General features: G+C 40.0%; 1 protein-coding gene across 1 annotated transcript in view; it reads left to right on the top strand.

Annotated features, from left to right (window-relative positions):
• Positions 1 to 27,944, top strand: part of TFCP2 (transcription factor CP2) — a 124,342-nt gene that overhangs the window by 36,665 nt on the left and 59,733 nt on the right. The window contains exons 5-6 of the mRNA XM_053708222.1: positions 8,047 to 8,153; positions 11,387 to 11,539. Of these exons, the coding sequence (XP_053564197.1) occupies positions 8,047 to 8,153; positions 11,387 to 11,539 (260 nt within the window). The remainder of the gene's footprint in view (positions 1 to 8,046; positions 8,154 to 11,386; positions 11,540 to 27,944) is intronic.

Raw genomic sequence — 27,944 nt, 5'->3', positions numbered from 1 at the left:
TTCAAGACAGTATTTTTTTTATTGAAAACTTCAGTCACCTCTGCACCTTTATAGTTTCTCCTTTTTTCTTCCTTGACCTTCGGTCGAATGACTGGGGGGTGGAGTTATGGGGGGAGTTCTATAGACAGCTCTGCTGTGGTGCTCTCTTTGCCACTTCCTGTTAGGAAGGATAATATCCCACAAGTAAGGCTGAATCCGTGGACTCGGTACATCGCAAAAGAAAGAAATTTACCAGGTAAGCATAAATTTTTGTTTTCCTTTCTGTTTTGATAACCATTTTCACAAAACTAGTGTAGCTAAAGAAAAACACCCCCAAATAAATTGTTGCCCTCATTTTAGAAATACTTCATGCCTAGGTTTCCAAGTAATTTATAGCAAATAGGGACCAAATACCACAAAGATGGAATTATTGGTTTTAAGGGACATTTTAGTCAAAATTAAACGTTAAAGATTCAGATAGGGCATGCAATTTTAAACAACTTTCCAATCTACTTTTAGCATCAAATTTGATTTTGTTCTTATGGTATTCTTTGTTAAATGTTAAACCTAGGTGGGCTCATATGCTAATTTCTAAGCCCTTGACGGTCGCTTCTTATATCAGTGCATTTTGTCAGTTTTTCACAGCTAGACAGTGCTAGTTTGTGTGTCATATAGAAAACATTGTGCTCACTCCTGTGGAGTTATTTAAGAGTCGGCACCGATTTGGCTAAAATGCAAGTCTGTCAAAAGAACTGAGATAAGGGGGCAGTCTGTAGAGGCTTAGATACAAGGTAATCAGAAAAGTAAAAAGTGTATTAATATAAGTGTTGGTTATGCAAAACTGAGAATTGTACAGATGTCCTTAAGAGGTTAATAGCTCTTGATTTGGTGGAGACAATAATGCTTGTAATTTTAATTAATCCTGAACCATTTCATAAAGAGAGAGATTTAAAACTAAAATTATCTGTGGTTTGCTGCCGGCACTAATAATAGAATGTTATCTTTATGCCACTTTATTTTAAATAATCATGGGCCACCTTTTTGGGCAGGAAATACATGGATCTCTTCTAAAGGTTATGTCAAAAAATCACATTGCAGATTGTGTGTAGATGTATGTCTTAGATTTCCACAAAAAATTATCTTCAGACTCTGTAGCTGTCTTAAAGGGACAGTATACTATAACATTGTTTTTCCCTTTGTGTTTCTAATTACTTTTTTTAACAGCTGCAGAGTATAAAATGTATGAGATTTGCTTTTTTAAGGTTTATTTGTGTATATGAATTAGCTGACTTTGTGTTTTGAAGCCACAACCTAATAAAATGGGTTAAGCTTGTAGGTATAATCAGATCTCATTACTTTCACATTGTCTACACATACCTGCTTCTTTATCTGTCCATAAACCAATCACCAATACTTGGAGAAAACAATGGAAAATTAACATTTTATTACCTTATCTCTTCTATAACCTACTGGGAGTGTAATTTCTTCTACTGGCTATGTTAACACAGCTTGGCCTTGAGGCCAAAAACTTACAGGATGGGTGGGGATACCACAGGCTAAATCTATTTCAAATGCCATTATAAAGGTAATGGAAATACTTATAAACAATTTAATACACTCCAGCAGGTAAAGTGGATCATTGGTAACAAATTAAAGGGGAGAACATTTTTGAGTAAACAGTTAGTCTTTTTTCTTTATGCATATTTATAAGCAATTAAGCAGTGCAAAATGATTTGCTTAAATATATAATATAAATACATATTTTTCTTTCTAATGAAACGGTGAGTCCACGGATCATCATAATTACTATTGGGAATATCACTCCTGACCAGCAGGAGGAGGCAAAGAGCACCACAGCAAAGCTGTTAAATACCACTCCCTTACTCACAACTCCAAGTCATTCTATTTGCTTGTATCAGATCTCAAGAGTGTAAACAAGTTTCTCAGAGTTCTGTCGTTCAAGATGGAAACTATTTGGTCCATTCTTCCTCTGGTTCAAGAGGGTCAATTCATGACAACAGTAGATCTGAAGGATGTGTATCTGCATATTCCCATCCACAAGGAACATCACAAGTTTCTGAGATTCGCTTTCCTAGATAAGCATTTTCAGTTTGTGGCCCTTCCTATTGGTGTTGCAACAGCTCCCAGAGTGTTTTCAGAGGTTCTGGGGGCATTGCAGGGGTTTGCTGTAGCACATTATCTGGACATTCTACTAGCAAGCTCCCACACAGAGTTGTTGTTGTTGTCTTTTCTGAGCTCCCACGGTTGGAAGGTGAATTTAGGAAACCGTTCCTCGATTCCGGCTACAAGAGTGTTTTTTTGGGAACCATTATAGATTCTCTAGAGATGATTTTTTTGACAGAAGCAAGGAAATCAAAAATTTTCAATTTGTTCCTTGCTCTTCAGTCCTCTCCTCGGCCGTCGGTGGCACAGTGTATGGAGGTTATTGGTCTGATGGTTTCAGTCATGGACATCATTCCGTTTGCTTGGTTCCAACTCAGGCCTCTGCAGTTATGCATGCTCAGTCAGTGGAACGGGGATTATACGGATCTGTCCCCAAGGATTGTTCTAGATCAGGCTGCAAAAGATTCTCTTCCATGGTGGTTGTCTCAGGATCTTCTCTCCCAGGGAACCTGTTTTCGCAGGCCTACCTGGGTGATTGTGACCACGGATGCCAGTCTGCTGGGTTGGGGAGCTGTATGGGGTTCGCTGAAGGCTCAGGGTCTATGGACTCAGGAGGAGTTGGTTTGTCCCATAAATATCCTAGAGCTGAGGGCAATCTTCAATGCTCTTCTGTCCTGGCCTCAGCTAGCTTTAGTCCAGTTTATCAGGTTTCAGTCAGACAATATAACGTCAGTGGCTTACATCAATCATCGGGGAGGAACTCTGAGTTCCTTAGCCATGACAGAGGTAGCCAAGATTTTTCAGTGGGCGGAGACCCACAACTGCTGTCTGTCTGCGATCCACATCCCAGGGGTGGATAATTGGGAAGCAGATTTTCTGAGCAGACTGACTTTTCATCTGGGGGAATGGGAACTTCATCCGGAGGTGTTTTCCAGTTTGATTCTCAGATGGGGGCAGCCGGAGTTGGCTCTCATGGCATCTTGTCAGAATGCCAAGCTCCCGAGGTACGGGTCAAGGGATCCTCAGGCTGTACTGATGGATGCTCTAGCAGTTCCTTGGAAGTTCAGTCTGGCATACGTGTTTCCTCTGTTTGCTTTTCTTCCTCGGGTCATTGCTCGGATCAGACAAGAGATGGTATCGTGATTCTCATTGCACCGCGTGGCCTTGCAAGATCTGGTATGCAGATCTGGTGGGGATGTCGTCTTTTCCACCTTGGAGTCTTCCATTAAGGAAGGACCTTCTACTTCAGGGGCCCTCTCTTCATCCAAATCTCGTTTCTCTAAAGCTGACTGCTTGGAGATTGAACGCTTGATCCAAGCGTTGTTTTTCTGAGTCGTCATTGAGACTTTGATTCAGGCGCGTAAGCCTGTGACTAGAAAGATTTATTATAAGATATGGCGTAAATATCGTATTGTTGTGAATCCAGAGGCTACTCTTGGAGTAGAGTCAGGATTCCAAGGATTTTGTCTTTTCTCCAGGAGGGTCTGGAGAAGGGTTTATCTGCAAGTACCCTGAAGGGTCAAATTTCTGCTTTGTCTATTTTGTTGCACAAACGTCTGGCGGATGTGCCAGACGTTCAGTCTTTTTGTCAGGCCTTGGTTAGAATCCGGCCTATGTTTAAGTTTGTGACTCCTCCTTGGAGTCTTAATTTAGTTCTTAGAGTTCTCCAACAGGCTCCGTTTGAGCCTATGCATTTTTTGGATATTAAGTTGTTAACCTGGAAGGTTTTGTTTTTGGTTGCTATCTTTTCGGCTCGAAGAGTCTCAGAGCTTTCTGCGTTGCAGTGTGAGTCTCCTTTCCTTATTTTTCATTCTGGTAAGGTAGTACTACGTACTGCTGTAGGTTTTCTTCCCAAGGTTGTTTCTTATAAGAATATTAATCAAGAAATTGTTGTTCCTTCTTTGTGTCCTCCTCCTCCTCCGGAACGTTTGTTGCACAACCTGGATGTAGTTCGTGCATTGAAGTTTTATTTGCAGGCGACTAATGATTTTCGCCAGTCTACTTATTTATTTGTTGTTTTTTCTGGGAAGCGTAAGGGTCAGAAAGCTATTTCTTTCTTGTTGGTTGAGGAGGAGTATTCGCTTGGCATATGAGACTGCTGGACAGCAGCCTCCTGAGAAAATCAGGGCTCATTCCACGAGGGCTGTTTCTTGTACTTGGGATTTCAAAAATGAAGCTTCTGTAGATCAGATTTGCAAGGCTGCCACTTGGTCATCTTTACAAACTTTTTTTCTTAATTTTATAAATTTGATACATTTGCTTCAGCTGAGACTTCTTTTGGGAGAAAGGTTCTTCATGCAGTGGTGCCTTCTGTTTAGGCTAATTGTCTTGTCCCTCCCTTATCACGTCCTCTAGCTTGGGTATTGATTCCCAATAGTAATTATGATGATCCGTGGACTCAGTGTCATGAGAAAGAAAAGCAAAATGTATGCTTACCTGATAAATTTGTTTCTTTCTTGGCGCGGTGAGTCCACGGCCCGCCCTGTATTTTCTCTTGTAAGGTGTAATCCAGTCCACGGATCATCCATTACTTGTGGGAAATTCTCCTCCCCAACAGGAACCTGCAAGAGGATCACCCACAGCAGAGCTGTCTGTATAGCTCCTCCCCTAACTGCCACCTCCCAGTCATTCTCTTGCAGCTCTCGACAAGATAGGAAGTAGCTAGAGAGATGTGGTGCATTAATGTAGTTTACAGTCGGACAATATCACGACTGTAGCCTACATCAACCATCAAGGGGAAACGAGGAGTTCCCTTGCAATGTTTGAGGTTTCAAAAATAATTCTATGGGCAGAGGTTCACTCTTGCCATCTATCAGCTATCCTTATCCCAGGAGTAGAGAACTGGGAGGCGGATTTTCTAAGTTGGCAGACTTTTCATCCGGGGGAGTGGGAACTCCATCCGGAAATGTTTGCACAGTTGATTCAACGTTGGGGCAAACCAGAATTGGATCTCATGGCGTCTCGTCAGAACGCCAAGCTTCCACCGTTTCCTCTGCTCCCTCGTCTGATTGCCAAGATCAAGCAGGAGAGAGCTTCGGTGATTTTGATAGCACCTGCGTAGCCACGCAGGACTTGGTATGCAGATCTGGTGGACATGTCATGCCTTCCACCATGGACTCTACCGCTGAGACAGGACCTTGTACTTCAGGGTCCTTTCAACCATCCAAATCTAATTTCTCTGCGTCTGACTGCTTGGAGATTGAACGCTTGATTTTATCAAAACGCGGTTTCTCCGAGTCAGTCATTGATACCTTAATTCAGGCTCGAAAGCCTGTCACCAGGAAAATCTATCATAAGATATGGTGTAAATATCTTCATTGGTGTGAATCCAAGGGTTACTCATGGAGTAAAGTCAGGATTCCCAGGATATTATCTTTTCTCCAAGAGGGATTGGAGAAGGGATTGTCAGCTAGTTCCTTAAAGGGACAGATTTCTGCTCTGTCTATTCTTTTGCACAAGCGTCTGGCAGATGTTCCAGACGTTCAGGCATTTTGTCAGGCTTCAGTTAGAATCAAGCCTGTGTTTAAACCTGTTGCTCCGCCATGGAGTTTAAATTTAGTTCTTAAGGTTCTTCAAGGAGTTCCGTTTGAACCTCTGCATTCCATAGATATCAAGCTTTTATCTTGGAAAGTTCTGTTTTTGGTAGCTATTTCTTTGGCTCGAAGAGTTTCAGAGTTATCTGCCTTACAGTGTGATTTCCCCTTATCTGATCTTCCATGCAGATAAGGTAGTTTTGCGTACCAAACCTGGGTTTCTTCCTAAGGTGGTATCTAATACGAATATCAATCGGGAGATTGTTATGTCACTGTGTCCTAATCCTTCTTCAAAGAAGGAACGTCCATTACATAATCTTGAAGTGGTTTGTGCTTTAAAGTTTTATTTACAAGCTACTAAGGATTTTCGTCAAACATCGGCATTGTGTGTTGTTTACTCTGGACAGAGAAGAGGCCAAAAGGCTTCAGCAACTTCTTTCCTTTTGGTTAAGAAGTATAATCCGCTTATCTTATGAGACTGCTGGCCAGCAGCCTCCTGTAAGAATTACAGCTCATTCCACTAGAGCAGTGGCTTCCACATGGGCTTTTAAAAATGAGGCTTCTGTTGAACAGATTTGTAAGGCAGCGACTTGGTCTTCGCTCCATACTTTTTCTAAATTCTACAAATTTGATACTTTTGCTTCTTCAGAGGCTATTTTTGGGAGAAAAGTCTTACAGGCAGTGGTGCCTTCCGTTTAAGCACCTGCCTTGTCCCTCCCTTCATCCATGTCCTAAAGCTTTGGTATTGGTATCCCACAAGTAATGGATGATCCGTGGACTGGATACACCTTACAAGAGAAAACGAAATTTATGCTTACCTGATAAATGTATTTCTCTTGTGGTGTATCCAGTCTTTGGCCCGTCCTGTCTTTTTAAGGCAGGTGTTTTTTATTTTTAAACTACAGTCACCACTGCACCCTATAGTTTCTCCTTTCTCTTGCTTGTCTTCGGTCGAATGACTGGGAGGTGGCAGTTAGGAGAGGAGCTATATAGACAGCTCTGCTGTGGGTGATCCTCTTGCAGCTTCCTGTTGGGAAGGAGAATATCCCACAAGTAATGGATGATCCATGGACTGGATACACCACAAGAGAAATAAATTTATCAGGTAAGCATAAATTTCGTTTTTCAGACAGTTTATTTTTTCTAAACTTCAGGCACCTCTGCACCTTGTATTACTTCCTTTCTCTATTCCATTTGGTCGAAAGACTGGGGGTTGTGGGTAAGGGAGTGGTATTTAACAGCTTTGCTGCGGTGCTCTTTGCCGCCTCCTGCTGGTCAAGAGTGATATTCCCAATAGTAATTATGATGATCCGTGGACTCACCATGTCAAGAAAGAAACAAATTTATCAGGTAAGCATAAATTTCCTTTTTTATAAGCATTATTCTGAATACACCTCTTGAAAAGCCTATTTAGTATTCTCACTTCCTTCACTGTTGATAATTAGTGACATAAGCTCCATTGTGTAGAATGTTGTCACAGTTCTGGATCTTGCAGGATGCTTTACAGCTTCTCTCCAAATTTCAACACACATTAAACATGAATTTAATCCAGCGATTATTAAACACACTCAGCAGTGATTAAGCTCATTCCCCTGCTTTACATTGTCTGAAGATGGGGGGGCTACCCCAAAACATCACATATTAAAAGTAATAAACATTGTCTGTTGCACATCATAGCAGATTAGGTTTAAAGGAAATCTATGAAGGCTGAATCTATTGGACTTTTGTTTTCTATGATCTCTCACTTAAAGGGATACTAAACCCAAATAATTTGTTTAGTATCCGTTTAATAACATCTGCCAAATAATTGACAATAAAAGACATTTGCTTCTATTTTCGAACTTGCAATGATAAACATGGTTAGTATTTTAGCCACTAATATATAATTGTGTAGAAATGTTTGTCACTACCTGTCTAGGTAGCACATTTTACCGCTTGACTGCTTTTATTGGGAAAAGACTTTTGAATATGACATTTCCTTTGTTCTAGCCCCAAGAAGTAATTTTTTTGTCATACTGTTTTGTGTGTGTGTGTATGTACACGCTCTAACCCAGCTCTCTATGTAAAATGCAAGTTTCCCTTTATAAAAAATATACACAAATGCACACTCCCAACATATATTATGCGTCCTGTTACAAATCTTTAGCTTTGATTCAGTTGTCTCTTATAAACTTTAACTATCTATAGGCAGAAAGTTTTCTCTTAGAGTGTTATGTCTGACATTGGAAGAATTTATTTCAAGATAAAAATATAGACGCCATTGACTAAACAAGAAAAGGTTTTCTTTTCTTTCAGATTAAGTCCATTAACATTTTGCATTTCACTTTTTACAGCACAAATGTCATTAATTCATTTGCAAAACCTTTGTTAAATTTACAAAATGTAATTTCACAATTTTCATCTATTACAGATATCCCTATGTCTGTGGGTATTATTGACCCAAGAGCTAATCCAACCCAACTAAACACTGTTGAATTTCTCTGGGACCCTGCAAAAAGGACATCTGTATTTATTCAAGTAAGGCTGCTTCACACGAGTGCAATGGCAAAAAATCCTAATTTTCTCAAAAAAATTAAAGCAGTGTCATGAGATGGAATGCTTCCAAAAACACTCAATCTGGATAATTGACGACATAGCGTAATAACTCAGTTTCTATGCACTACAGTACCTGTCTCCCGCCCAACACACTCTTCATACCTCTTCCCTCTAGACCCCTTCCCGCCCACGTCCGACAATAATAAAGATGGATATGGTTTATAGAAAAGAAAGAAAAGGATAGTATGTTAACAAGAGAATCTCTGTAAGAAAGAACAAGTGAGACCCTAGCCATCCTAACTCTCACCATCTTCATTGTTGATCTTTCATACGGACACCTGTGCATTTATGAAACCTAAAGTATCGAAAGCTCACCTCGCCAGGTCTATGCTGTCAAAAAATATGAACCCCCTCGCTTAAAAACAATCATCAAGTAACTCTTGTTCTAAATCCCGAATATGTAGTGGAGCTCTGGTTCCTACAGCTTATAAAGGCGAGAATGGGTGATTGCTTAGACTTCCTAAGTATAAGATACTGACTTAATTGATTATTGTCTTTTGTATAATTGTACAGCGTGTCCACCGCTTATTTCTTTCTATTTTGTACTGTATCTGTTATATCAATAAAAAGAAATTTAAAACTCAAAAAAAAAAAAAAAAAAAAAGCAGTGTTTCAGTGCAGTAAAAAAAGTTTAATTACTGAAAATACAAAAAAGTTTTATTAATTACAATAAGAGTCTAACCATAAGAGCAATAATTTACAGATATTACACATTTTCTTCTCTAACCATATATACAATCCAAAACTTAATAGAAGAAAATTGGTAAGTTGTTTAAAAATTGCATGCTCTCTCTGAATGCATGATAGATTCCAGTTTAAATGGACTTAAACGTCAGATTTTGAATATGTCCCCACCAGAAATCAAAGGAGAGCGGTATCTGGGGGAAAAATATTGCTTTGTAACCTTCTCTTTGCACCACCTACCTAGAAGTCTAGGGCAATTTACATTGCTCCTTAATGCCCTGGGAATCCCATGTTCTGGAGAAAATAAATGTCTCCCAGAATACAAGTGTTTTGCTTTAGCTAAATCCTTTGAGTCCTAATATTGTTATATGGTGCTATACCTATGTGTAAATGATTTTCTTTTTTTTCCTGGTATTAGAGTATCAGTGCCTGTCCCCATCTACCTTTTTAAAGGTACAGTCTATACTTTAGTCATCTTAAAGTCTTACCTTAGATTAAGCTGCAAATAGCCTCCTGCGCCCCTTTCTGTATCATGCAGTAAAAGTTATTTTAAGATGAATGTTGTTACTGGCTGCCAAGCTCCACCCACTGAAGCAGGTATAGGGGGTCTCTAAGAAACCAGACGCCAGTTCATATTCATTCCGAGATCCCCCAGTTATCGGCTTCATCTCCAAGGGGCCCAGACTGACTTCTCATGTTAAGGCACTGTATTGGAGATAGCTCCTGTAATTAGTGGGTCTTATAGAGTAGCCTTTAGTAAATTATTTCCGCCAGCAGCATATCTATTGTAGTAGACTCTTCTGGGTCATCTGCAAAACACCAGTCATCCTCCTCATCCTCTGTCTTGTAGATGTGTAGATGTCAGAGCAGACCGGCGAGTCATTTCCTCTATATAGCCTTATAGGGACATAAAACAAGTTGGGATAGAGACAAAATAATATAATATGTACTTTAATTACTTTACCTGCAAACTTATACTGCAGTGCCTTGCCATTAACCCTTCATTTATAGTTTCTGAATTGTAAAGCTCTAACTCCGCCCACACAATTCCTTTTATGGCTGTATCTATGTTTATTGTTCTTATGGTAAAATGCAAAAGTGAATAGGGATTATCTGTTGGAGCATGCCTAGAAGCTGTGATTGCAGTTGAAATACAATGTCTGTGTCTAAACACTGATAAGAGGGGGGTGGAGTTAGCTGCTCCAGGCAGCTTAGCTATGTAATTTAATTTTGCTTATTTTTGAAAATTATTTTAAAATACATGCCAGCAATTTTTAAACTTTTTTTTTTTTTTTTTTTTATGCCAACTATTTTAAAATAATTAGCCCTTTTAGGATATGCACATACTGTATCTAAACCTGTTTTATGGCACTTTATGCTCTCCAAGTCCATTGTAGGTCAGCATCTCACACTCTTCTTGTACATGGAAGTTCAGCCAAAATAACATAGTATTCTAAACACAGCAGATTATAACTGCTCTACCCGGCCAACCAACTAACTTGGAGGGGTTTGGGGGTCTTCTGCTTGTAAGATCATAAGAGTAGCATCACCCAACTCTGGATCATGTCATTAGCAAATATTCAGAGCTCTTATGAAGGATGACATGTTAGCGAAGAGATAATTGGTGGATTATTCGATCCATATGCAGAGCTTCCAAGTTTTGCGTCCCATACATATAATCTTTACGAAGAAGCTGTTTAAATATTGAAAACTTGCAAAGTTTGCTTTTGAAATAAAATTGTCACACCTTGATATATTATAAGTGAGGTTTCCTTGTGCATTTTATCTATAAAGACTCAAGTACTCAAATTACCTTTTTAGCATGTTGTTCTTTTTTTTTTTAACTGCAGTTATTCACCAGTAAAATTGTAATGTTGCTAACTATTTCTAAAAAAGCTAATGTGAAGCTTAATTCTATGATAGCTGGATGATGGCCTGATTTTTAATTTAAACAGATGCTTTAAATTATCTTTTAATTTTTTTAATGTTTATATCCTATGTACATTTGGCTTTATATGGAAGCTGAACACGCTTAGAGTCTGAACTGGATTATCCTTCTCCAGGATGCACTTGTAAAAACTCCCCATAGAATAATATAGGGTTGTCTTTTAGCTTTGATTTCTACCTTTTAGTTTAGGGGTAATCGGTTACCTAACGTCTTTACTAAGCAGATCTTGTGGAGTAGGGAGATGATTTTATCCCTCACCCTTTTCGCCCCAATTACATTAGCATTAAATAAGGACATAGGTTACAAGATGTATGTATGCATAACATTATTATTATCATTGGTTATTTGTAGAGCGCCAACAGATTCCGCAGGACGTATGTATGCATAATATGCGCTGTAGGACCATCAAGTACATGTCAGGGTACTCAGCCTTGCTCCTTCGTTATGTTTACTCCGTTTAAACATGTTGGTTATATCAGGCACTTATCTAATTTCTTTTTTTTTTAAATATTTTTATATATAGGTTCACTGCATTAGCACAGAGTTCACAATGAGAAAACATGGAGGTGAAAAAGGCGTTCCCTTCCGGGTCCAAATTGACACATTCAAAGAGAATGAGAACGGAGAATACACTGAGCACCTTCACTCTGCTAGCTGTCAAATCAAAGTATTCAAGGTACAAAAGAATGAAGTCCTTGGATATGTGTTGTAAGGTTGTTAATTTTGTAATTGTAAAAAGTTTAGAAAAACAAGTTTCACAGTATAGATTAAATAACATGAGGGGTTGCTCATGTAGGCATTGGTTATTCTAAAATAGGCTAATATCAATGCGAAGAGATGTTTGGGACACATGAAGAAAGCACTATGCTCCTGAAAATAGGGACATTTTTAATAGCTACTTAAAAACTTTGCAAGGTGTCACGAGAGACACTTGGCGCAATATCACAAAACGAAGATGAGCTCTGAGTTATGCTACCTCTGCTTTCTGGTTGTTGCTTCGTAGTATAGCATTGGGAGCATCTACAGGTGGGAGAACAGGAAGAAACAAGCAGTGGTCATCAGTTAGCCACAGCTTTGCATGACATTTTTGAATATTGTAACGTGATGCTAAATATAGCAAATTAAATAGCTATGCTCTCTTACTGACTGCTACAGTTTCCTTATTATTGAGTGATGGTGCTCTAAGCTGAACATGTTTTTAAGCACAGGTCTTGCAGGAGTAAATGTTTTTTGGAATAAATGAACATGATGATACGTGTTATGGCCATTTAGGAACAGCATGTTTTCCATATAAATTGATTTACAAAAAATACCTTCTTGCAAACCAGTTGAACTTAGTGATGGTAAATCAAAGTGTTAACGAAACTCTAAGATTTACCATCACTAAAATAAAGTGGAGTTTAAGTAATCGGTTATTAAAAGAAAAAAAAAAAGGGGGTACTAAATTCACCCTGACTGCCGCTTGAGCTTGCTAAACTCAGCTGCTCCACAGCCCAGCACTGTTCTACCAATAAAGGGGACGTTTGCACCTCTAAACAAATGGCCGTGCTAGCATATAGAACACTGTCAGCTAACATGCACAGCTGATGGTTTAGAGGTGCAAACGTCATCTCATTAAAGGAGCAAGCTCTGCCGTGGGCAGCCGGAGCTGGTGAGTTTAGCGCCCTTTTTTTAATAACTGATGACTTAAAGGAATAGTCTAGTCAAAAATTAAACTTTCATGGTTCAGATAGAGCATGCGATTTTAAGCAACTTTCTAATTACTCCTATTATCAATTTTTCTTCGTTCTCTTGGTATCGTTATTTGAAAAAGCAGGAATGGAAACATAGGAGCCTGCCCATTTTTGGTTCGGCACCTGAGTAGTGCTTTCTGATTGGTGTCTAAATGTAGCCACCAATCAACAAGCGCTACCCAGGTGCTGAACAAAAAATGGGCCGGCTCCTATGCTTACATTCAAATAAAGATATCAAGAGAACAAAGAAAAATTGATAATAGGAGTAAATTGGAAAGTTGCTTAAAATCACATGCTCTATCTGAATCATGAAATATTAATTTTGACTAGACTATTCCTTTAAATTCAACTTTATTTTTAGGACGGTAAACACCTTGTGATTGGAAGATTTTTTTTTTTTTTTTTTCTGTAGTCTTGCAATAAATTATCAATTGCTGCAACTGTTTTTCAGTAGCCAAGCTCCACTCACCACTTATTTGAAGGATCTAACTCCGTCTTGTTACTGATGTAAATAAGCCAAGCCATTGTGTGCTTAGCCCAAGTGCATACACATTACTCAATCTGCTGGTCTGTCGGACTAAGATTGGCACTTGGAGCATAGAAAAGATGCGGGTTTGTGAATTTAATTTGGCTATAAGGAGACTTTTTTGCAAATCACTTTTGCATAGAAAACGAGTAGATAAAAACCAACACCACAATGTGTTTTAATGGCTGTTTAAGGTCTCCTACATAGTACGTGTCTGAGTGTTGACAAACAAGTCCTCATTCTAGGAACTATTTTAAAGAGTTGCGTCTGGTTTCACTGCTTTTTTGCAATAACAGTCATAAAATATGGAAATATATGTAGGATACCAGTCTTATAATAGAACATGTGAGATGGATTAATAAATATAAGGGTGCAACATCCTACCTACTTCATGCCCAATCATTTTTGTGGTGGTTACCTACATTGAGAATTTTAATTGATCCTTATCTGATCACGGTCACTGGTTGTAATGTATAGGCTCAGATTTTGCAAAACAATTCTTGTTCTAGAGAATAATTTACAAGTACTTCAATTATAATATACAATTGTTTGTGTAATATAATCTTTAGAATATAATTTCTATTTATTGCTTCCCATTTAACAATTTTACTTCTGGAAAGGGGAGTGGTGTAAAGTTTGTTTTTAACAAAAAAATATGCAAGCCTTCTCTCTACTCCACTGACAAGTCTGGATTCACTACTTTTAAATAAATCTAGTTGTTAATTGAAAAACACTTGCAGAAAGTATGATGTTTATATACAGAAAAATTTCACATTTCATTTCAAGTGTAACTAGAGCCACTGCAGTACAGTTGGCGTGTGTGTTAAAAAAAACAACAAATTTATATATTTATTTTTTTTCTAATTGTTAGGAAGAGGTTAATGATGTTGGGTAACAGTAGCCTTGCGTGCAAACCATCTAGGGAGTCTGGGATATCTGCCAAGAACAGTTTCTTGCTAGCCTCACCCTTTCATTCAGCTATTGCCATTATACATGTAAACTAGCTGGCTTCAAAAGCTGTCCAGCATAACTCTTCTGCCAGATGCTCATCATAATGTACCCAGGAGTGTTGGCTTTTCAGTTCACCACACTATATATTATATATTTCTGTATGTGTGTATAAATGTATATAGTTAGGACCACTCTTGCCATTTTGTTACCCCTCACATTTTCTATACTAATTGTTACTTCGACAACAATGATTTTTTTTTAAATATATATTTTTTTAAACAAACCAGTAGTTAGCTCATCTGATTAAATGACAAGCTGTAGTTAATGCTGCCTGTGCTATATAAATTATTACTTACAATTGCCATTATTATTTTGTTATTGAATAATAAAAAAAGCCTCCTTAAAGGGACATTATACACATTTTTTCTTTGCATAAATGTTTTGTAGATCTATTTATATAGCCCATAAAGTTGTGTTTTTTTTATTATAGTTTTGCTTATTTTTAAATAACATTGCTCTGATTTTCAGACTCCTAACCAAGCCCCAAAGTTCTATGAGAATACCGTCAGCTACCTTCCCCAGCTTGCTCCTGCTTGTATAAATGGTCTTTTCATATGCAAAAGAAGGGGGATGGGGGGAGTGTCTTATTTCCCACTTGCAGTGGGCTTTCCAGCTACCTTTTCAGCAGAGCTAAACTGAAAGCTTCTAAGTAAGTTTTTAAACAGTTTTATACTGGATTTTTAGATCAGTATCTGTGCATTTTATTCTTTATAGTAGTGTCTATTACATACAGTTATATGAAAATGAGTGTATACTGTCCCTTTTAAGAGGTGAGTATTGTAATAGTATAAACAGGAGGTTAGAGGCTCCTAACCTCCCTTTTCACAAGGCATTAATAACGTAGATTTGCTAATCCTGGCTTTCACTTTTTCCCATAAGTAAATGATCTAGAAGGTGTTGAAGTGAGATAATATAGGTTATAGGGAGGGGTATCAGTACTGTTTGAAAGATGTATAGAATCTTGGGTAATATAGTCCTTAATGTGGATAGTCTACAAAACCAAGAGAGTAAAAGATGTGACGACCAGGAAAAGAGATCTTGCTAGATAGTGACATAAAAAAAATGTGTTATATTGGAAAATGTCAGACTTGGGGATAACATTAAAATGAGTTAGACATTGAAGTACAATTGGTTGTGGCATGGAGATATTCAGAATTTAAGTTTTTGAAGAATTTATTGAAAAGTTGGTCCATTGTTCATTGGTCATATTGTGCTTAAAGAACTTTAAGGTTTTAAGTAGAATAGATATATAATTTGTGAAAAAAGATATTTTGTATATCTGCGAACGAACCTGAATGCCCATGATGATTGCCTCTAATAATACTGGCTAGAATGTCTATTGTTAAAATAAATAATAATGGCCATAAAGGACAGCCTTGTTTGGTACCATTGGAAATTTTAATGACTGAAGACAATTCTCCATTGACATAAGATACAGTGTAGCCATCCAGGCTAGGAGCTTTTCACATTGTTTGGAGATTGTATAGAATGGACAAAGGAAGGGTAGGTGTTTACTTTTTAATGTAAAGCCCACCTTATTTCCTTTAGAGTAGTATTTTGTTTGGGCATTTAAAAACCTGTGTGTGGTTTTTATCTGTAATAAGTCTTTAGCCCTCCTCTAAGAACTGACTTATGGGTTAGCCAGTTATTGAGCAAAGATGTGTCTTCTGGATTATTGAAAAAGAAAAATTCTTTGTTTGGTTTCTAAAGAAGGGAGTAATTTTAATTTCCACAAATAGGGGGATGCAGGAGTGTTTGTCCAAGCAATGGAGCAAAGCATAAATGAATGGTCAAACCAGGTTATGTGTGAAATGTGCATAAAACAAGAGAAATATCTGTATGGTTGGTCAAAATGCAATCTAATCTGGAATATCTTTTTGGTGTGAAAGGGGGGAAAAAAGTGTGCTTTTTAGAGGTTCTTCATATGTCAATGAGGTTTAGAGAGTGAAAAAGTTTTAAAACGGACTATAAAGAGTGGGTGGAAACATAAGAATGGCTAGTAGAAAAGTCCATAGTAGGCTCTGTCATATTTTAGACGTCCCCTAGAAAAATCAATCCTTTAGCAGTGTCTGCTAGTCTGTTGAATGCATGGTGGGGGAAAAAAAAACCAGCACGATTGTCATTGTAGATATTCACCAGAATAATGGGTCTACTATAAAGTAGACCAGAGACACAGATTCTGCCTTCCTCATCTCTGTCAATAGTAATACAAGTAAAGGGAATATTCTTTTCAAATAGATTTGCCACTCCATTGCACATACTTGAATTGGAACTTGATTAAGTTATTATTGTACTTTGATATATGAGTAGGACTAGTAGTAGTGAAGTCGGTTTCCTCTATCATCCCTATATCAGCCCCCGTTTTGTGAAAATCCTGAAGGGGCAAGTGATCATTTATGCAGGGAGTAGAAAACCTTAACATTTTGAGTAACAATAGGTATTGGGAAGGTTTGGGTTTAAAGGTATTGGGAGGGTTTTGGTTTAAGAACATAGTGGCTTCATGTAGTAGCTTTATAAAGAGAAGAGCGGCCATACCTCGTGAGGAGATTTATTCTATGAGGAAACTTTGTAGTGTCCATGAAGGTAGTGTCGTTTATAAAAGGTTGCCGTATAAACAAAAAATTATTTTAGTTAGACGTTTGATATCAAGTGTATGAAGATTCAATCAGTTGGGTATAGGGAACAGGAAGGGGGGGCATGGGAAATAAAGCAATAGGTAAGCCAGAACAAAGGGCTTGGACAGTGATGGCAAACCTTGGCACTGCAGATATTTTATTTCCCATGATCCTCGACAGGACTTCAGAGTGCTTAAGCATCATGGAAAATGTAGTTGCAAAACATCTGGAGTGCCAAGGTTTGCAAACACTGGGATAGGTTCATTACTTCTTGGATTCAACTTCTAGCCGCTCAGAAGAGGCAACAATTTCCAAAAACGGAGTATTCTTTCCCTCCCACCTCACTGATTAGCCAGTTTAATCTCTGTCTCCCAGGATGTGGATGAAGAATTGAGGTGCTCCAGATACTTCATTGAAAGGGGTCCTCAGACCGATTTGAGGCCCATTTTCCCCTCAGAGAGTTGCTACAGAAAGACAGAGGAGATATTGAGCATAAGGTAGTGACACAATTACTCCTGGTGAGGGAGTTATTCACAAGCCTGTACAGGTGTTGTGGGGACCGGCCCCTTATCCTCCTCCTGTTGGGTGATCCTCTGCTTTGATGTACACAGCACTGGATGAGCTCTCTACAGGAAGCAGGCATTTCTGCAGGAGTAAGCACAGCAGAGAGAGCGCAATTTTAGGTATTTCACAGATTGAACTCACATAGTCCACTGGCTAGTAGTAGGTACAGTTCTTTACAAAGTACAAAATAGTGGGTGTTCGCTGTGAAATGTGTTCACTAACATACGTACTATTAGTCTAATTACTTATTGTGTATTTCAGGAGAGATCTGTATGTTTTTAAAATCTTTTTCAGTGAAGGGATAGTACGTGCGTGTGTGTGTTTTCCTGAGTTTTGCGGTTACTATATCCAGCGCTTTGTAAGTGCGCTCCTAGCTTAGGTAATTTTTCTTTACTGCACAATAGAGCCAGTGTGTGTTGTTTATTCTTCATAGGACTAGTGTCTTGCTCCCTACTGAGTTGCGTGCCTAAGGACTCTATAGCCTTCTTAATAGGTAAAAAGGGGATTTGTGGAAACTCAGTAGTTTAAAATTTTAATGTTCTACTAACCTGCCCTTTCCTGTGAGTGCTCTATTGCCGTCGGTGCCTGTGAGCTCACTGATCCACAGAGCCAATGAGCGCAATTTTCCCGATGGTGTGTTCAGATTATTTTGTTTTTTTTTCTCCTGCACTTCTTGTAAATTATTATTATTATTCTTATTTATAAAGCGCCAGCAGGTTCCGCAGCGCTGCCCATGGGTACAAGGATAACAGTACAATGGAGAAACAATACGATAAAAGACAAAATTTTACAGTCAAAATACAGGGGGAATTGAGGGCCCTATTCCCGTGGGAACTTACAATCTAGATATGTATAGGTATATAGCTATGAGGGGGTATAGTTACTAAAACATTCAAGTATATTTATTATATTTATTAATTTTTGATAATTGGCAGTTGTCAAATGTTTAACTACAAAATGTGTACTTATTTTCTCACTAGTCCTATTTACTGTAAGGTTTTACAGTGTGCAGAGTTTCTCATATCTCCTGTTCTGATTTTTCTGAAAAGATCCCTGAATTATTGTATTCTGCTTGTATTCAGAATATTTACTGTGGTGTATTATTTGTCTGTATTGTTTTTCTCCAATTGAGCATTCTGGAACTGTCTCCAATACCATACACATAGATCCTTTTAGAGGGTAGATCCACCAATTTTGCTATTCAGTTTAAATGTATATTTTGCTAACTAGTTGCTTTTGTACCCCAGCACATTTTTGCAATTCTTGTATGGGTCACCAGTCGCATGGCTATCTAAAGCTGCTCTTGCCTCCTAACAGTCTTTTCTCCCTTTTGTTTATTTTTTTTTTACAAGGGAGATCATCCGATTTTACTCTAGGGTTTAAATATTTTGTATGCTCCTCTGTCTCTGAAATGTTGGCGACTGTGCCCTCTATACAAGTAAATGTAAAAGATCTAAGCTGGCATTCAACCTATTGACATTAAACCTACTGACATTCTGGTTTGCTAAAAACTAAATCCTGTCACTGAACAGGATTTAGATTCATCTACTTTTTATGTTTGAATTGGAACACCTCTGTACATTGCAGAAGGAAGTATTATGTACATTAGGAGTACAATATTCTGATATTGCTGAAGTCTGTTAATCAGATCTATTTTTCAAGCCCACTACTAAGGCTCCTAAAGTTTTTCTTGTAGCAGATGCAATTATTTCCAATGTGTATTCATTCCAAGGAATGGTCAAGACCCAGTACTCCTTTTATACCAACTTCAACATTTTAAGCTATTTCTGTTACCATCTTCTAATTTGGGACTTAGGAGACGGTCTCTAAGGTAGACAGATCCATTTTCTACATTGGTGGAGTGCAGTACTATTACTTCAGAGGACATTACTTTGTTCAAAGATCCTATGCATTCATCTGTGGTGAGATTTGTTGATATCAATATTAACAACATAAATATGGCACTAGCTGTTATGACCAGAAGGACCTTGCTGCTGAAATCTTTGTCAACTGACATGGTTTCTAAGACAAGACATTTGACTCTTTCCTTTCAAGGAAATATTTTTAGTACTGGTCTGGATGCTGTTCTTTCTACCGTAACAGGAGGAGCCTTTTCCCTTGAGGGGAAAGCCAGACCTTCTAATCTTTTTATTCCTTTTGTCAATCTAGGAGCCAAAAATCTACCAGATCTTCCCTTACACTTGAATCAAATCTAAGTTGTCAAGAGCCCTCCACTTCTACCAAATCAGCATGAAGGTGCGGCCTCCAATCCGGATCTTCTTTGGGTACGAGGCAGATTACGACTGGACTAAGTCTGTTAGAGATTCTTGGGTATTGAACATTTTTTCCCAGGGATACAGAATAACCTTCAGATCATGGCGAACCAGAGGAAGGTTTATTTTGTTCCAACATTCCAAAGAACCCACTAAAGGCACAAACCTTTATTCAATGTGTTCAGGATCTAGAACTCATGGGGATGATAAGAACAGTTTCCCTATCTGGATTTTTATTCCAAACTGTTAATAGCTCTCAAAGAAGAGGCAACTTTCAGGCCTATTCTAGATCTAAAACTCCTGAACAAGTTTCTCAGCGTTCCGACCTTCAAGATAGAAACAATCCGAACTATCCTTCCTCTAGTTCAACAAGGCCAATTATGTCCTCCATAGAGCTGAAAAACGCATATCTTTTTATCTCTATCCACAAGGAGCATTATCATTTTCTCAGATTTGCCTTTCTGAACAAGCATTTCCAATTTATAGCTTTATTGTTTGGTCTGGCTATAGCTATCAGAATTTTCACAAAGGTTATGGGAACCCTCTTGTTTAATCGGACCTCAGTGTATTCTTGTAGACTCTTACCTGGACAATATATTGGTTCAGGCTCCACCTTTACATTTAGCAATTTCTCATACAAACAATATTTTGTTTCTTCAGCAACATGGATGTAGCATTTGTTACAAATTGCTCTCTTGTTTTCTCAGACCAGGGTGTCTTTCCTGGGAGTCGTCATAGACTCAGTATCTATGAGACTATCTTGATCAGAGAAGGAAAAGTTAGTCATCTTGTCCAAAGCTTCAGTTGATCCACAATCCTATGATAGTGCTCTGTTTGGAAGTGCTAGGTCTGATGTTTGCTGCATCAGATGCCATTTTGTTAGTTTTCTTGAGTCTTCTTCAACTTTGCATGCTTGCTTGCATGAGTCAATGTTGCAAGGATTACAATCATTGTTTCAAAAGGATTCTATTAGATCCTGTAACTAGACGGTCTCTCTTGTGGTGGATAAATCTCCAGTTCACTTCTCTGTGGGCTTCTTTTCTTTGTCCATCTTGGCCAATGACGACACAAGTTTCCTAGGTTGGTACTCTGTATAGGGGTTTAGAAGAACCCAGGGAATTTGGTTTCTTCTGGAGGAGGTCACCAATAAATGTGTTTGAACTATTGTGAGATCCTCATGGATCTTCAGACATGTTCAGGGCTTTTCAGGGCTGGCCTCTTCTGAAGGAGAAGTCTTACTTGCATTTTTAATCGGGCAATGTTACGGCAGTCAATCGTCAGAGAAACTTCCAAATCTCTAGCAATGGAGATTTCTCGAATTATCCAATGGGCAGAGAACAATTGCTGCATAATTTCTGCGGTTCATATTCCAGGTGCGAACATCTTGGAAGTGGATTATCTCAGTTGTCAATCTTTAAATCCAGGGGAATGGTTTCTTTTCTTAAACGGGAAGAGTCCACAGCTGCATTCATTACTTTTCGGAATTCAGAACCTGGCCACCAGGAGGAGGCAAAGACACCCCAGCCAAAGGCTTCAAATACCTCCCCCACTACCCTCATCCCCCAGTCATTCTTTGCCTTTTGTCATAGGAGGTTGGCAGAGAAGTGTCAGAAGATTGAAGATAGTCTCTTATGGAGGGTAGTACTCTTCGAAATGGGACTGGAGTTTTAAGTAATCCTGTCGGCCTCTCAGTGAGTGCATGGATGAAGGTTAGGGTCCGGAGATGCAGGGAGAGTCTTTCTGCGAAACCATCCCGACTCATATTAACAGCTCCTTGGCAATCGGCGCTGACTAGTTTCGCTGCCTGCCTTTATTCTCTCAAGTCCATGTCAGAAGCAAGGCTACTATCTGTCACACTTGAAGGGTCGTGTTCCACAGTGCAGATTTCAGTAAGATCGTTTCATTTTATTTTGATATGTGAATGTAATGTTAACGAAAGAAGGTAGGGTTAATATCTCCTGAGGGGGGCTATTGAGCAGGGGGGACTTTAATCATGTTTGTTATGTGGTTCTATCTGCTAATGTGTAGTAATACTTGGGCTCATGGCTTTTTGGAACATAACTGCCTTATCAGTTGGCGCGATTTCTTTAGATTTGCATGCCCTTTTTTTTTACTTGCACGGTGCACCTCATGACCGGGTGTGGTTACGTTGTTTTCCACTTCCGTATTCTGACTGTGGCGACAGTGAGAGTTTGCTCGTTAGTTGTCTGGTTCACAGGAGGTGGTGAGTGCCTCAGCCATTGGGGGTGTAAAAAGGGTTCCGTTTAGTGTTTGTCATTTTTGTAATCTCAAAGTTATGAAGGATTCTGATATTTTTTTTTAGACACGGATATCGCCGATTCGGAGAATGCGTCTTGTGATGAATATGAAATGGCCCGGGTTATCCATGCCCACCAGTTATGTTCCGATTGCTGTTCTAGAGTACTCTCTTCTCCCAAATCGGGGAATCGAGTGCGTTGAGCCATCCGCCCCCGAGGATTCCATGTCCTGTGAGGCGCATGCCCCAGAACCTTCCTTTGCTACGCAAGCAGGTGTCCCTTTGGCCGTCACTCCTTCTCCGGAAGGTGGCTTGTTTTCTCAAGAGGTTACGGCACGGTTCCGCATGGCCATATCTATGGCGCCAGCTCATTTATATCTCCCAAGTGAAATATTCCCCAGTTCGGCCTCCTGGGGAAGCGTAGGCCTCTGAGGCTTCAGGGGCCCCAACCTCTGGGCCGGGGTTGCTCATTGATCCGGCAAGGGATAATTTTGCCTACCGTTATAGGCTGGCACGTCTTCGTGTCTTACTAAGGCATGTTTTGGCAGTGCTGGAGGATTCCAGTCCTAGTGGGCCGAGGGATCCTCGGCCTTAGGTGCCGGATGGAAAGTTGGGTTAGACGTTTGGGGATGAAGCTAATTTCCTTGACGTCTCCATTTTTCTTTCTTTCTTTTGTGTATTGGTTCCAGTTCTGAGCTTGGGAGAATGGGACCTCTGATCTGCTGGTCCTGTTGGCGTACCCATTCTCCTTCGGCGTTCACCCGTGGGTGCTGCCTTACTTTTATTTTGATCCGGATAGGATGTATTTGATTTGTTTTCATAAACTCACGTCTAATATAATTTCCGTTTTTGGGAACGTTCTTTCTCTGGAATTGATACTTGCGAGTTTGTGGTCGCGTGGGCACTTCCTTGGAAGTTGCGCACTTTTGATTAAGAACGAAGTTATGTTTCTAGTTCATATTATCGAACCTTCGGGTCGATTTTTCTTGGACCTTGAACAGTTCTGGAGTGTTCCTGTACCAGGCAGGTACTGGTCGAGCGCTATCTGCTGTTCCTTGGGTTCATGTCACCCTCGTGGTGTTAATTATCCTGTCGGATTCTGAATGTCACTTTGGCCTATTGATATGGACACCGGGCTCGGATCCTACTACGAAGTATGAGGCTTAGTGCACAGATCCAACGCTTCTGGAAGGAAGGTTGTGAGCTCTGATTTAAGTTGGTTTAAGACATCATCGTGGTTTCTAGAGGTCTCTGTGGTCCTGAAACCGTAGTTTCACATTCCTTTAGAGTTTGGAGATGTGTATGACCTCCGTAGGTCTAGTATACCGGGTGGTGGACGATTTGCGTTTTCACTGTAGGTATCTTCGGATGTTAACTCATTGCCCAGTCACATTCCTTTGGCAGTGGCGCAGTCTCCTTTTCTTCCCGTCTTGGGTTGGGTCATCTGGGTTTGGAAGTGCGGGCATGTCCTTCCTTTTCTCAGCGTCTCATTTGCTCTGATACTTGGAGTGCAGGGGGGCAGGAAATCACCCCATATTTTTTGCTAGGAGCTGCGAGGCTCCCATTGTTCATGTTACAGGGATTTGGGAGTCCAATCCTGCGAGGATCTCTGAAGACTGTCTTCTCAATCTAAGAACTGCCCCTTCTCATACCTTAGTCTTTAGACTCTCAGGTGCTATCCTTCGACCTTTATAGAGATCTAGCTTTTTGGGCTTGCAGGTAGGTGGTCCGGGGTCAGATACAGACCTTCGCCTTTCTGGGGTCAAGACAATAACCATTTATATACTCCAGTATGTAGATCAGGTAGTTAGCCTGTCTATAAAGGGTTACCTTACGATCCAATGTGGTTGCCGTTTTCTTAGACCGGTCAGGAGTTTCAGACTCTTGGGTTTGGGGCTGTTGCTGGTACTCTACGTCTAGGGACTTTAGATGGTGGAAGGCTCGGTCTTGGTTGCGCCCCTAACTATAGGAGGCAGCTTATGGGTTCCTCGGGTGGTTAGATCTTTTGATTGGTCCCGTTTCTCGAGGTCTCTGGCTTAAGACCATGTCTCTCTTGCCTGGAACAAGCATGGGCGGTTCAGTTTAACCTAAGGGTTTGGATCTCCCGCGTGTCCCTTTGAGGGGACTGGGTGTTTTGACTCATGGGAGATTAATAGCTGCATGAGGCTTAAGTTTGAGGTCTCTAACGGGTCCCTACTTGTCTTCGGGGGCATCTAATGCTTCCTGGTAGGCTTCTAGTTGTCGTATTAACTGGGCTGGCGATTTTGGCCGAAGGATCTCGCCTCTATTGGTAGGGTGGTTACCGTTTCTTTACTTCCTCTTCTCCTCACCTAGGGTGGGGGATGGGTGCTTGCATTGCTCTCCTTGATTTAGAGGTACCTCAGTATCCGTGAAGACCTGTGGGTCCTTATTTTTCTTGCCTCATAGGGTCTTTTCCCTTCTTTGCATACTCAGGATCATGGGGCTTGATTCTGATGTTCGGATGCTGTGGGTCAGAATACTATCTTCCCTTTAGGACTGTTCCTTCTTTATGGAAGGCAACAGTGTAGGGGTTCTGGGCCCTGAGTACGAAGTTCCTGTAATGGCTCATGGTAGCATGCCAGTTTTTAAGTAGCGGTCAGATCTCTACTCTGGGGTTTTGATTCCTCTTAGATCCATCCTTTTTCTCCTGTAGGTCTAGGCGGAGTTTTGATACTTCCTGTCTTAGGTTTTTAACTAGCCTTTGGGCTGGGAGCGTTACCTTGGAGTGAAGGTCAGGGATCGGTCTGCTCTATGCAGTGTTGACTGTGTACTTTTATGAAGTCTGTCCGCACCTTTGGTGGGGGGGCGTGGCGTCTGCTGCTGGGATGGGACGCTCCTTGGAGTCTGGATTTTTCTGGACGAAAGCTGTTGCCGAGTATTTTCTGCGCTTCTCGGTGGGATGAGCTCCCACAATGGCTTAGGCTCAGCTTTGCTACCTGGACATTGGTCATCGCTCAGTTCTTGTTTAAAGGTGGCTCTGTGTTCTCACGGAGAGCTCTTTTTTGTCTGCTAGGACAATTATCCTGTTTATGCTTGTCTAGCCTGACTATTTTCGACTTGACTGTGATGCAATGGGAATCTTTCTGGAGCACCATATGTGGTATGGTGCTATGTCAGGAATATGAGGATGGCCCTCTGTTCATCCTAGTGATGTTTTTTCCGGAGTATGGACTTATCTTTCTGGTCCTTCTTCTTCTTGGGAGTTTGTCTCCCTGGGCAGTGGTCTTGGGGCAAACTTGGGTTTGCTCAAAGTTTTGATTTTGAGCCCTTGTTGGATGGTCCTTTGGATCTGTTAGAGGGTTCTCTATTCTCCCTCTCGGGGATTGATAGAGGTTCTTGTCCTTTAGGTCGGGGGTTCTTTTGTGGGAGTCGAGAGCCGCAGGGCTGGCTCCTTGGAGGCTTTTGTGCTCAGCAGACTCAGGGTCTGAGTGGTCTCTAGCACGACTTTGCAGGATGTGTAACTGATGAGCAGTTACCTGGGCTTCCATTTTTTTCCCCTTGTCGTTTATAGTTTTTTTTTTTTGTAGGGTGTCGGGTCATTTCAGGCTGTGGTGCCTTTCAAAGGGGCCGCATTTTTGTACCCGCCCTTTGTTTGCATTCAGTGTCCTCTATAGCTTGGGTATTGTTTTCCCAAAAGTAATGAATGCAGCTGTGGACTCTTCCCATTTAAGAAGTAAAACCTAAATTATTTTCTTTTCTTCTGACGGGAAGAGTCCACCGCTCCCGCCCACGTTATTTGTCTGAGGCGGCAGTAAATTTTTGTTCTTCTGGCACCTTTTTCTCCTACTGTTCCTTGTTAACTTGGCAGAATGACTGGGGGATGAGGAAAGTGGGGGAGGTATTTTAGCCTTTGGCTGGGGTATGTCTGCCACATCCTGGTGGCCAGGTTCTGAATTCCCAAAAGTAATGAAGGCAGCTGTGCACTCTTCCCGTCAGAAGAAAAGAAAATTATCAGGTAAGCATAATTTGTTTATCATGGATGTCTTCAATCAGATAGTCAAGAAGTGGGGTCTTCCAGAAATAGACACGATGGCTTCTCGTTAAAAGGTACACTCGTCAAAATAAACTTTTTTGATTCAGATAGAGCATGAAGTTTTAAGACTCTTTCTAATTTACTTCCATTACCAAATTTTTCAGTCTCTTTTTATATTCACACTTTTTAGGAAACCAGATCCTACTGAGCATGCACAAAAGCTCACAGGGTATACATATACTAGTCTGTGATTGGTCGATGTCTGTTACATGATACAGGGTGCCGGAAAATGGGAGAGAAAATAAATGGGGGGGGGGATATGTTTATTTGAAATTCAGAGTAAGTGTTTTTGCATTGTCTTTTTGTTATGTACTTGTTAATTATGTAATTCTACTGTATTAAGTGGTTCTTTAACAAGCTTCCCAGATATATTTTGTGAGGTCCAGGGATTCTAAGGCAGAGTTTGTAGATGCACTTGCAGTTGGGGATGCACCGAAATGAATATTCTGGACCGATACCGAAAATTACGGATGCCCCTGGCCGAAAACCGAAACCAAAATTGTTTTTTTCTTTTTTAACTACAGTGTGTGTGTGTGTGTGTGTGTGTGTGTGTGTAGCTGAGAGAGCTTGTAGGCGGGAAAGCTCCGGTCACTTGTACCGTAGGGCGGGATCTGCAGTGAAACTGGAGCTCTATAAGGGAGAGCGTGGTTATAGATAGACAACAATACAAGGTGGACATGTGTTTTTGTTTTTGGGTGTAGTTATCGCATCTCCGCCTAGTTCCTGGTTCGGGTCTCACACTGACCCTTTGGATTATATGTTCGGAGCCCCAAATGGAGTCTGCCTGTCACCTATAACCAGTACCACCGGACTTAGCTACAACCTTAGGTGCAAGGTGGTTATAGAAAGTTAATGTGCTTTTTTGTATACACTGTCTGGTGGGTGCTAATTTGTACCAACTGTGTGCGAGCTTGGGGCTTATGCATATATAGTGTGCACACATATTTGCCCCAGGCGAATAGAAAGTCTATGCACAAGAGGCTGATGTATGAGCACTGTATATAAGGCTTATAGATATTCACTGTGTGTGCTTAGGGCTGTGTCTGATAATAGCAAGTGTTTATAAACATGTTACTTATCCTCCTTTGATTACTGTGTTCACTATTCAGAACTTTGGTTTCCTTAAAAAAAAAAAAAAAAAAAAAAAAAAAAGGCTCTGCTGGTTTCAAATATCATCATGTCATGGTACATATGTGTGTGCTCTGTGTACCATGCCAGTGCTGTGCTGTTCACCTTTATGCTAAGGATAGACATGTAACTCAATAGAACAGGGAGGGCTGTACATTTTTAGCCATTTTGGTTCTCTTTGTGCCGAAATTGGAATTGCACATTTTCGGCGGCCCAAATTTTGGTGCATCGCTAGTATTATTCTTTATTTAGTTCTGTGTAACAGAATCAGATTTATCCATTTTTGTTTTGTTACCAATTATCAAAATAAAGTATAGTCCTAGAAAACTATTATGTGCAAAACTGTAAGTTAAGTAATGAACTCAAACAGCAGCTCTAGGCTGGCATCAAATTTGAAATATGCTACACAATAATTTTACCGAAAATAAAAGGCAAAAATAAAAAACGAAAACCGAAATAACAAAAAATGCCATTTTCGGCCGAAACTTTCTGCGGCCGAAATTTCGGTGCATCCCTACTTGCAGTCCTTTGGTCCCTTCGCTTGGCTTACATTTTGTTCCCTAACTGTTTTACTTCCAAGAGCGTCCAATCAAACAAGAGCTGTTGTAATTCTGATTTCTCCAGCTTGGCCTTGGAAAACTTGGTTCACAGACTTAGTTCAGATGTACAACTTTCCTACATGGTCTCTTCCTCTTTGTCAAGACTTTCTGTCTCTGGTCAATTTTATCTTCAAAATCTCATGTCTCTCAACTCGACGGCTTGGGGATTTTGAAACAAAGTAATTGCTAAACTGTTTTAAACTCTGATACAGGTTAGGAATTCTGCCACGAGGCAGATATTTCACAAGGTATGGAAAGTATTATTTTTTTTTTATTATTTTTTGTTAAAAGTAGATTTTTTTTTTTTATTGCCATTCTTTC

Source organism: Bombina bombina, chromosome 3 (assembly GCF_027579735.1).
Source record: "Bombina bombina isolate aBomBom1 chromosome 3, aBomBom1.pri, whole genome shotgun sequence".
Classification (NCBI taxonomy): Eukaryota; Metazoa; Chordata; class Amphibia; order Anura; family Bombinatoridae; genus Bombina; species Bombina bombina.
This window is presented reverse-complemented; position numbering and strand designations above follow the sequence as displayed.